The sequence below is a fragment of the Hemiscyllium ocellatum genome, chromosome 6 (assembly GCF_020745735.1).
Source record: "Hemiscyllium ocellatum isolate sHemOce1 chromosome 6, sHemOce1.pat.X.cur, whole genome shotgun sequence".
Taxonomy (NCBI): Eukaryota; Metazoa; Chordata; class Chondrichthyes; order Orectolobiformes; family Hemiscylliidae; genus Hemiscyllium; species Hemiscyllium ocellatum.
In genome coordinates this window covers 16,094,057-16,106,379 of record NC_083406.1, presented here as the reverse complement: position 1 = coordinate 16,106,379, position 12,323 = coordinate 16,094,057, and the positions used below count along the sequence as shown (strand labels likewise).

Genomic DNA, 12,323 nt, shown 5'->3' with positions numbered 1-12,323 from the left:
TAACCACCACAATCTCTGCAATCCTCCAACTCTGGGCTTTTACATGTCCCTGATTACCATTGCTGCCCAGGCCTTCAAATGCCTAGGTCCTGAGCTTTGGAATTAATCAATCTCCTAGCCCTGAATCTCCCCACTCGTTGACCTATCTTTCCTTCAATACACAGCTTTGAACATTTTCCTAACTTTTCTTTTCATGGTTCTGTCTGATAATTGCTCCTTGATGCAAATTGTTGTCAATGTGTTCTGAATTAAATTGGACCCTGATGGTCTGACATTTGAGGAAAGCACTCTTCCTGCCAATGTGCAATAGTAATTGTCATAACCGAAGTTTGTATTCTGGTTGTGTTATGGGACGGAAAGAACACAGCAGGGACGAATCCAGGCAGTTTTTTGTCTCAACTGCACAGAGTTTGGGATCTCTGTGTAATGTTCTGTAGAGAACAGCTTGCTGTTGTTGTGGTACCAGCGCTATTTACATGGCCTTTTCTCTTACCTTGCAGGAGAAGCGAAAAATATGCCTCCCTATCCTGGACCAAACAAGATGAGGGACTGCTACTGTACTGTCAATCTGGATCAAGAAGAGGTGTTCAGGACCAAAATAGTGGAGAAATCCTTATGGTATATGTTCTAATGCTACTGAATTTTAATTTCACTTCTACTTTTTCTTCCTACTGACAGTAAAATACTTTATCATTGCGTAAAATAATCAGAATGGCATTTCTACATTTGCTCAAATGATTCTCACTCTCTGAAACTGCTACCTATTATTGATAGACTTACACATGGCCACATATCTCTATTTCGGTAATCTCTCCAGAATTAAATGAATACAGATATTTTGGAAGGTTGGAAGAGGTTCACAGAGAGGAAGGTCTAAGTTGATGTGGTTTATGGTTTTCAATGTTAACTCAAGTGACATATACTTCAGATAGTTGGGTTCTTGATGAGTCAGAGATCTTGAATTTCATTTACAATACTAACTTGTCTATAATGTGACAGACTTGCTCACAAAGTGTGGATTCTATGATTAGTGATGTTCCTATACATTACATACTGAAGGCATTATAATGACTCCATTGTCCAGAAAGAGTGAGTGAAGATGAGCTGCTTATCTTTATACTGAAAGGTCAGATGTCGTGAAGTCAATGCAGGCACATAACATTAAAGGTGTGTCACATAGATCTGTCTGATCTAGAATCCATACCATAATGCAGCAGAGGCCATGAGGGATTTGAATGTAGAGATGAGAATTTTAAAATCAAGGCAGTGCTTGACCATGAGCCAATGTAGGTTAAGGAGCATAGGAGTGAAGAGTGGACAGGACACGCTGAGAGTTAATACATAGGCAACAGAGGTTTGTATAACCACATTTGTTTGGGGAATAGAGTGTAAGAGGGTAATTAGGAGTCTGTTGGGACAGGCAGGTCTGAAAGTAGCAAAGACACCTGATAAGGATTTCTGCAGCAGAGGCAGGGGCAGATGTGAGTTGATGTAATGGCGGGTGAAAAGACGTATCTAAGTGATGGCACAGATATGTGGTCACAAGGTCGTCCCAGAGTCATAGATGACTTCAAGTTTATGAGCAGTGTGAGACAGTTGACTCAGAGAAGGATGGAGTTAGTGGTCAGGGAATGCAGTTTATAGTCTGGACAGAAAACAATAGCTTTGGATTACACAAGGCTTTGTGAGCTTTCACTGTGAAATGCTGGGAACCAAGTCATTTCTGAATTTCTGAATTTTCTGGATTGTAGAATTATATTAGAAAGGCTCAGCATAGGTATGTGTAACCAGAAAACATAGACATAAAAATGTACTTGAAGCACAACACAGTGATAAAACACCATAAAGCAGTAATAAAATTGTGTTACTTATCACACCACTGTATCTCCATGCTTCTATTTGAAAATTACTGTACTACAATGATGCCAACTACATCAAGGCTCTGCTAAAAACATTTCCAGTCAACTCGTGTTTCTGAACAATATATATCTGGACTGGAGAGATTATAGTAGATTTAATTTGAGGATGTTTTTGCTAGAAATAATGAAAGAAATCCTCTTTGACCAATCTCAAGTGATCACATAGAGCCGATCTGCATGAAATGTAAATTCACTAGTCTTCCATATGACGTCATTTCTGCCCCAGTGGGCTACGGCTGGATTTAATTCAGTGACGGTGGTCAAAGCTGAGACAGGCCCCTGGTTGGTTTCTTTACGTTGTCTAGATTTCCAATCCAAAGAAATATGTTGAACTTTAAAATTCAGGTAGATTCGCCATTGAAATATGTTGTGATGATTTTTAAAAAATATTCGTTAATGGCCACAAGAGTGGGATATCCACTTTCGAAATTTTGGCTGTCCAATCATTTGTGAGCTTCAGTATTTTAATTTCCTTGATTTTACCTGATTAGTACCCAATGCAATAAAACTGAAGAATGCTGCGACAGATTCTGCTGAGGTTTACCCAGTATAGAGCTTGTTGTGATGTCTCTGAAGTCTAGTATGCAGTTTGAATAATCTGCATCCTTTTCCTGTTAGGATGAATGGGAAAGCTCATCTGATCTTGCAATGAATTAGAAGGAAGCACCTGTGTACCATTTCTGTCAAATTTAGAACAGCCCAACAGGTTTTGCATCCAATGAAATACGATCGCAGAGAGGTTGCTATTACAACATGATCGTGTCCTGATAATCTGTGTAATGATGTTGGCAGAAGGGAAATTACTAACCAGGATATTCTTCTTCTTCCAATAATGCTATGCCTTCTTTCACATCCAACTGAAAATGCAGATGAGTTTAATGTCTCATCAGAACGACTGCCCCTCTGACAATGTAACTGTCCTTAGTACTGCACTTGTCAAATAAATTTTATGCTCACATTTTAGGATTGAGATTTGAACCAGCCACAGGAGGATTACTGCAGGGTCACAAGGAAGCATTCAGGCAATTACTGTGGATAAAACCATGATGCTTGTGATCCTTCTGAATTGCTTTACTGAAACATAATTTGTCTCTTATTAGAGAACTGAACTATCATTAAAATAAAGTCTCAAGTTAATTTTTTTTCTAACTTTGGTATAAACAAGTAAATTGAATGCTAATAATGGAGGGACATTACTTAGATAAATGGGTGAGTTGGGTCAGACTGGTTTATGTTCTTAAACTAGTTGTCTGCACTTGGTCAAACATGTCTTCAGAACTAATGAATACGAAGCAAGATTGATTTTGCAATTTGCAACTCTGACACAGACCCTCATTTAACGGCAGCAAAAGCATTGATATTTCAGCAACAGAGGCTGCTTTCTGTGCACCAGTGTATTTGCCCAAGAAAATGAGTAACTGAGTCATCAGCTGGAACCTGAATCAGACGCACTGACCTTGTGTTCCGAGTCCTGAGTCTCAGAGCCCTCAGTGTCAGGAAAGCTTAGTCATCCGGTTTACGTTGAATAGAAAAGGAAAATCCCAATTGGCCCATCAAGGTCACACTCTGTGATGGCTGGAGGGAGGCAACAAGATGTTGCCTCGCATCAAAGTAATCACAAGGGAAAGAACAACTCTTATCTACATAATGACTTTAGTATCAAGAAACATTTGGTGGTATTGAGCAGAAATATTATAATCAAAGCCCATAAGTAGATATTTGGCCAGGTCAAGGGATATATTTTAAAGAGTTCCTTAAAATGGAGAAATGAGGTGGAAAGATTTAGTGAGAAATTCCCAGAGTTCAGTGCCAAGACTGCTGAAGATGTCAATTTCAAATCCGGAAAGGTCAGAGTTTGAGAAGGAGCTTTCGAGCTGGAGGAGATGAGAAGGGCCAAGGTCACCACAGAATTGAAAAAAAAGTTTGAGAGTTTTTAAGCCACAATGTTGCTTGAGTAGGAGTCAAGGCCAGCAAGCACAGGGGTGATAGTGGAATAGGACTTGCTGTGAGTTAAAGACCTGGAAAGGCAAAAAACGTACCAGAAAAAAAAACAAAGGTCTTTCCTGGGGACAAGTATCCTTGAAAATTTCTCTGTGACCTTCTCAGGCAGTCAGAGTACAAGAGATTGCACAGACCAAATTATCTAGAACAAGGTTCTTGTGTATAATACAATCTCAGCTGCAATGAGGAACCTGTCCAGCTCCCACCACACCCAGTGGCAACACATTCCAGAGGTTCACAACTCTCTGGGAATGGAAGACACACCCAGCATCCAGTCTTATCCTTACATTTATCCCAGAATGTCTGACTTTATTCTTTTTTTATATAGCCATTGGGGATTTGAGCGATCCACCCCATTAAATTAATAGGTTTGAAAACTGAAGTCAGAAATTGGAACCGAGCGACACAAAGAGCTTTGTTGTTGATCCAGCTGACGATGACTGGAGTCTTCCTGTCATTCTCAGTGCTGGGAAAGTTAGGGCGAGACTTGAAGAGTGCCCACCTTTCACGTTTCCAGCCAATCTTAACTCGTAATGGAGCGTGATGAGCCAATTTCACACATCACTTACACCAAATTACTCAGCTCAAATCTCAGAGCATTTTTAATTTGCTCCTCTGTCCTTTTGTTGTGGCAAAACTTCAAATCTTTGCAAGTGAGCATTCGAGGCTTTAATGACTAAAACCAGGGATTTGGTCTGTCACTCCTCCTTTCTGCAAAGATAATTCAGTGCCAGCATTTGAACAAGAGTCTCCCTTGACAAGTGAATAAGGACACTTTGCTTTTTCAGCTTTGCCAAATAAATATACAGAGTTTTTTTTTATATTTGGTTTTGGTTGAGAAGCAAAGCCGAATTCTCTCACATTTGCTTACAGCGCACTTAGAGCTGGTGAACTGAACAGGGATTTTTTTTTTCACGTGTTACTGCTGAGGGTTTCTGTGACTTAAACTCCAGTGCGGCAGTGACTGACTATGTCCCAGTGCCCTGTCCTGGGAGATTCTGCTGCAGCAGGACTGTAGAAGTTGTGGCCAGGTGGTTTAAACTGGTCTGGTAGGGGTGGGAGGGGTCCGTTGTGGGAGGATTGTTTCTATAGTTGAAAAATGTCGTGCTGGACAAACACAGCAGGTCAGGCAGCTTCTGAGGAGAAGGAGAATCGACGTTTCGGGCATAAGCCCTTCTTCAGGAATGAGGCTGGTGTGCCAAGGGGGCTGAGGTAAAGGGTAGGGGGGAGGGAATTTAGGGGAGGGCTGCTGGGAATACGATAGGTGGAAGGAGGTGAGGGTGAGGGTGATAGGCCAGAGAGGGGGTGGGGGCGGAGAGGTCGGGAAGAAGATTGCAGGTCAAGAGGTGCTGAACAGCACCTTTATCTCAGCCCCCTTGGCACACCAGCCTCATTCCTGAAGAAGGGCTTATGCCCGAAACGTCGATTCTCCTGCTCCTCGGATGCTGCCTGACCTGCTGTGTTTTTCTAGCACGACATTTTTCAACTTGGGTACTCCAGCATCTGCAGTCCTTACTTTCTCCAGGATAGTTTCTACAGACTAGGTGTGCATTTTCTCGACTAGGCACAATTAATGTATGATTTATTCGAAATGTTTACGATGATGTTCATTCGAGAGAAACTATGTCCTGTCCTGGGCTGGGCTCAGAACAAGGGGACAGAACCTTAGAATGGGAAACTGGCCAAACGGGGTGATATCAAGAGACACGTTTTCACACAAGGGAGAGTAAATGTGGAGCTGTTTCCCCCTAAAAAAGTCTTGAGGCTTCAGAGGAACAATTGCCACTTCCAGTTTTTATTTGTGATGGGTATTAAGGATTATGGAATAAAGCTGGGTAGATGGAATTAATATACAGATCAGCCACGTTCAAATGAAATGTCAGAACAGACCCAGTGGGCTGAATGGCCTCTTGTTTTCTAATGCTGAGTTAAGACAGAAAAATACAGTCAGTATCTGAGGGATGGGTGAGAAGGGAGGGTCATGGCCGTGTTACCAGGCAAAATACAGCACATTCTTGTCACGTGTGTAGGGGTGGGCATTTTTAGTGCTTTTCCTAAGGTTTAGCTTCCAGCTTCTGGTCTCTAACAATGAACTGTAATCACCAGTAAATTAGCAATAAAGTTGCATTGTCGTTGTTCTTTACTGCACTGGCACAACACCCTACAGCACTGCATATGCTGTAAATTACTTTAGAGGGGCAGCCAATATTCATGAGGCAAACTAAGCAAGCAAGTATTCACAACAGATGAAGTGGATGACTAGTTAAGCCTGTTATTTTTCAGGTTGCTTTAGGGAGTAATGATGGTCAGAATGTGAGGAGAACTCCCCAGTTCTTTGTCCCACTCATGGCCTGGAAAACCTTTTAACTCCCAGCTGACCAGTCAGTGGGTGTAAGGAAAGTGGGGATGGGGTGAATGGGTAAAGGGAGACTCTGAAGCAGGGGAGGGCGTGTCGAGGAGAAGTGGGCAAAGAGGTAGTGGAAAAGCAGTGACCAAGGAGAGGGAGGGAAGGAGTGAAGGAGAAAAGGGATTGAGTAGAAGACGTTACTTCTCATAATCAATGATCCCCTATCGTATGATAACTCTAAAAATTACATGTTAAAATAGTTATTTTAGTCAACCTCTTCAGACATATTATAACACACCTTCCGGGCAAGTGGCCTACCAGTGTGACAAAAGGTTGTCTCAGCTTTTACAACATTCTGGAGCTGTATATGGTTTTAACAGTGGGGTTTGTTGAATCATTTGCAGCCCTTGCACTCAGACTGGACCTTGCGATGAATACTAATTAATCACTGTCATGTGACACAGAAATTAATGCCAGATGCTGCAGTACACAAAGCCTCATTCTAACATTCAGCCATGGAACAAATACTTCCTAAATCCGTTCAACCCCTCACTCCCTCCCTCACAGCATCTTTAACATTCATTCTGCGAGTTGCATGACCAACCTTACCAGCACTGTGGGGAATTTGTGATCTTGGACGATGTTCTTTCGATCACAAACAGCTGATGCATTGCTCAGGAACTCTGCTGAATGGTGGTGTTTATCAGCAATGTTTACCAAAATGACCCCTCCGCCCTCCGCGGCCAACTTCAAGGCACATCTATTCCTTCACAATAAAGGCAGACCGTCCTGAGAGTTATAATGTTGATGCACAATACTAGAATGTGTTAGAAATATACACAAAAGATTAGCTTTCAACTTTAACTTATTAGCAAAGTTGGACCTGTCTCTTTAAGACACTTTTTAAGGTGAATAGTGGAAGGATTTTCAAATTGGAACTCAAAGGCATGTTACAAGTGCGCTTTCTGGGGCCAGGAAGCCTTGGGAGTGGGACTTGAACTGGGAACCTCTGGCTCAGAAGCACAGGCACTACCCACCGCATTTTCTCCCCTCAGGGAAACTAGGAATGGGTAATGATTTGGAAGAACCGGTATTGAACTGGCGTGTACAAAGTTAAAAATTCACACAACACCAGGTTTTAGTCCAACAGGTTGAAATGAGTAACATCATATTCTAAGAATGAATAAGAACAATTCTGAAAGAGGGCCTGATATGCTGGCCTGCTCTATCACATTACCACAGAAACTATTTCATATGTTTTATGTCTCTTGTTTTCCATAAGTTGGAATTAATCACAGTTTTAGTATCAAATGCTGGAATTTCATTGGCTGTTTTTCTTGCCGCTATCCATGTGACTCATAGACTGATACATTGCTACAGGTCACATGACTGACATGCAGCAATGAATGTGGCCCCTGAATACAGGTCCACAAAGCAGTTAGTTCCTCACTCTTTATGGAAAATATAACAGTTTACCCTTTTGATGAGACATTAAACTTAAGCCCTGTCTGTCCACTCAGCGAAAATTAAAGGTCCCACTGTTTTGATGACCAGAAGATAGGTCTCTTTAATTTCCTGCCAATATTTATCCCTCAACTATCACATTGCTGTTTGTGGGAACTCACTATTCAGATTTTGGCTGCTGTCTACGACATTGCATTGTGATTGTGGTTCAACAAATACATAATTAGCTGTAAAACATTTCTGGAGGTTGTGAGGGGTGTTATATGTTTGTTTTGCTGTTGGAACATATGAGAGAGGTTATTTTAATGGGGTCAAATGACCATTTTAATCATTTTTAACTTTTCTTGTGTTGTTGAGATTCCCCGCTTGTCTCTGCCATCATGAAGTTGGTTTCAAGTTTGTACAATTAGGAGTCAGATGTTCCAAGGCAAACACTGAAAAACTAAAGAACCATCTGGGAGTCATGTGAAGTTTAAAGGATCAAACATGGAATATTTGTACTTTGAAGTTCTTTGAGCTGCGATTACTCTTTTGTAGCTATTCCCAGGTTTTGGCCTGTCAAGCCATAAGTGTTCCAGTGAGTGAGCATCTCACGATTGCTTTACATCGTTTGTATTTTATCATTGACACAGTGTTGCCCAGAGTCCTGTCCAAATTGTATTTTGCTAAGTCATTTTTTGAGAATTGCTAAAAAGAGACCTGTCGCAAAAGTTTCTTTTTGTCTTGCACTGATCTGAACTAATTCAAGAGTGCAAAATTTCAAATGGTCTCAACAATCTATATTCCAGGGGAAAAGAGTGTAGGTTGACTGGCAAGTTGACAGTCAAATTGCCAAGCCATTGTCATGGGGAAAGCACTGAGGAACTATAGGTCTTCTAAGCTGCTCAGCAATTCAGAAAAGGTACAAAACTTGAACTTGTTTTCAATGCCAGAAAATATATTATTCATTTAAAATATCTATAAGTGCATGCAAAGATCGAAGAATAGTTCTATACAGGTTTTGCAGAGCAAAAAAACAACACATTGGTATTTGCTGTTCTTCAGAGCTTCCATACAGTTGCAAAACAAAGCATTTTCTCCTGAAGTAAGGAAACCTATTTACATTCCTATTATGACAACGAAGGGGTCTTGGATCTTAACAAACTGTTGTTATACTTTGGCAGAAAAACCTGAGTTGGTTGTCTTTCCCCACTGTGCCTTGGCGGCAGCTGCCCCAAGCTTTAATATGTTCCTCAGCATGTAGCCCTGGACTTGGCAATGTGCCGATCTGCACCACGCAGTCGAGGTAAACTCTTTACACTGAAAGACCAACATGTTTCTGGCAGACCAAAGAGCGTCTTTCACCGAGTTGATGGCTCCCCAAAGGGTTGCATGGTGGCTCAGTGGTTAGCACTGCTGCCTCACAGCACCAGGGACCTGGGTTCGATTCCAGCCTCGGGTGACTGTCTGTGTGGAGTTTGCACATTCTCCCCGTGTCTGCGTGGGTATCCTCTGGTTTCTTCCCACAATCCAAAGATGTGGGAATCTAATCTAAAGTGCAGTTGATGTGTATCTCCCCCAATGAACAGCCCGTAGAGCACCAAGCCCTCCAGCATGGAGCTCCATGGATGAAACTTGACAAAAACCACTCCATCTCTCTCCAGAGCTTCTTTGCAAAGGTGCAAAACATGGCCCTGTCCACAGCAATCAGTGTTGACATGCTGACCAAACAATACCCTTTTCTCTTGTTGTTTCAGTTGTGACTGTTGAAATTTGGCATTTGTCCTGATGCATGCAAGACAAGTATTTCTGTTTACAGCAATATTCCAGTTCTGTACTAACAAGCAACTGTTCCCATTTTGACAAACTTACTATTAGCGTAGAGTCGCTAACATAACTGGTGTTTTTTGCCCATTCCCAGTTGCCCTGGATTTGATACAGCTTAAATAGCTCAGGACAGTTGCTGTGAGATTGGAGTCACCTATTAAACCAGATCTGGCTATTACATCAAGTTTCTTTCCCTAAAGGTCATTCTTGATCCTTGTAGTGTTTTATGGCAATCCAGTAACTTCATGGTCACTTTTACTGACATTTTTAAATTGAATTGATCCTGTTGTGGAATTTGATTTCATTTTCTCTGGACTATTAGCCTCGTAACTCAAACACAATGCAAATGAACCTGATAACCGTTTAGACTGAACACAAACTAAGTGTTTAATAATATAATGATTTATTTTGTAAGAAAGGCTGAAAGCAAATCAACTTACAAAGACCATCTCTCTTTCAGCCCCTTTTATGGTGAAGACTTCTATTGTGAAATTCCAAGAACTTTCCGCTATTTAGCATTTTATATTTTTGACAGAGATGTCTTTCGGAGGGATTCAATTATTGGTAAGTGAAACATTTGCTGATCAATTATTTAATTTGCAGATAGATCTTCCAACATTGGCCTTTTGTCAAGTACCTAATATCTCCCAACTCAGCTGTTGGGGATGTTGGTGGGATGGAGACATTGAATCTATCTCCTCTGCATCGTTCCAAACACTTATTGTCAATTTTACCTGGGCAGGCAGTACTTCAGGGTGGATATCACTTCCAGCTGTATTTAGAAAACAAATTACTCCCTTTTTCTTTAATTTGTGAATACTAATTTCAGGGGATGAAAGAAATCATATTATAATGACGATTGTAAAAGGGATGAACAGACAATTGGTTAGTCTTCAGCATGGAAATAAACATTCACCATATTGAAATTTGTGCTAATTATCGATTTGCTCCCAGTGTACTAATTGTTCTTCACTAATTGCCCGTCAGAAGACGGTGATGACATACAATATAGTTTTAGACATTTTCATAGATTTTTAAGCAACTGAGTAGCGTACTCGGTCACTTCAGAGGACAATCACTCACACAGCTCTAGCTAAGGACGTCAGATTTCCTTCCTTAACTGACATAGCAAACCATTTATTTTTAAGCAGCAATTCACTAATTTTACTGAGATTAGCTTTCAATTTCCAGTTTATTTATGAAACAAAATTTAAATCACTTCCCGTAGTTACTATGATGGAATTTGAACTCATGTCCCACAGTCATTAATCCAGGCTTCTGGATTACTAGGCTCAGTACATAACCACCATGCTCCCTCTCTGCACTGCAGGCCAAGAGCTAGCCCTGGAAAACATGTGCATGTTATGTAGGATGGGTGATATATTCCATAACTGAAGAGAATTTACCTAATTCCAGGTTAGTGTTGGGGTTTAGAATCTTGGGTTCCTTTCAGATCCCTGGCTGTATGGCAGCGAGGGAAGTATTCAGTTACTTTCTGTTCTGAAAGCTGAGCAGGAGAATTAAAATCAGCCTGTGAGGCATAGGAATCCTAACTCACAAAATAGATTGAATATGGCAGAGGACCCTCTGACGCGTCTAAACAATGATTAGTTACATGACAACACCAACTTACTTTTATACAATTTCTTTAATATAGAGAAAAAAATCCCAAGGTGCTTCATAGGAGTGTATTCCAACAATACGTGAAATTTGTTTCTTGTATATCTTGTGTGATTTGATCATTTGCTCCCTCAGTTGAAAACATGATGTTTATATATTCAAAAATATTTTTTCAGTTGACAGCTGTAAGTAGATTGTCTGATCTTTTATCTCATTGCTGTTAATAGGACCTTGCTGTGCACATATTTGTTGCTACATTACTTACATGTCAATGCTATAAACACAGTCAGGTCCCACCAACAGTAACAGGGATCTGTTGCATGAGGGATAAACTTGGATTGAATTTTCTTGGGAATCAAAAGTGTCCTAGAGCTTTGATATTCCATTCACAATATAGCACTCCCTCAGTACTGACTCTCTGACAGTGCAACCCTCCCTCGTACAGATCCCCTGCAGTGCAGCACTCCCTCAGTACTAACCCTCTGACAGTGCGGCACTCCCTCAGTACTGACCCTCTGACAGTGCAGCACTCCCTCAGTACTGACCCTTTGACAGTGCAGCACTCCCTCAGTACTGACCCTCTGACAGTGCAGCACTCCCTCAGTACTGACCCTCTGACAGTGCAGCACTCCCTCAGTACTGACCATCTGACAGTGCGGCATACCCTCAGTACTGACCCTTTGACAGTGCAGCATTCCCTCAGTACTGATCCTCTGACAGTGCAGCACTCCCTCAGTACTGACCCTCTGACAGTGCAACCCTCCCTCGTACAGATCCCCTGCAGTCCAGCACTCTCTCAGTACTGATCCTCTAACAGTGCAGCACTCTCTCAGTACTGACCCTCTAACAGTGCAGCACTCCCTCAGTAGCGACCCTCTGACAGTGCAGCACTCCCTCAGTACTGACCCTCTGAAGTGCAGTTCTCCCTCAGTACTGACCCTCTGACAGTGCAGCACTCCCTCAGTACTGACCCTCTGACAGTACAAGAGTATGGGCTCACATCTGTGGATCTGTGCCTGATCTTCTGACTCATACTTGAGAGTGCTATCCACTGAGTCACGAGTGATTTACCTGGCAGCTAGTGAAGTCCTATAATCTCTATCAGATTTCGTTGTTAATTTTTTTATAAAATAAGAACAGAGTGGTTCAAGAGTCATGTTATGGCA

The 12,323-nt window shown here is 41.5% G+C and overlaps 1 protein-coding gene across 2 annotated transcripts in view; it reads left to right on the top strand.

Annotated features, from left to right (window-relative positions):
• The window catches only part of rasa3 (RAS p21 protein activator 3), a 192,121-nt gene that overhangs the window by 101,164 nt on the left and 78,634 nt on the right, over window positions 1-12,323 (top strand). For both annotated transcript variants that reach the window (XM_060825837.1, XM_060825838.1), the window contains exons 2-3: window positions 501-618; window positions 9,998-10,101. In XM_060825837.1, coding sequence (XP_060681820.1) covers window positions 501-618; window positions 9,998-10,101 — 222 coding nt within the window. The remainder of the gene's footprint in view (window positions 1-500; window positions 619-9,997; window positions 10,102-12,323) is intronic.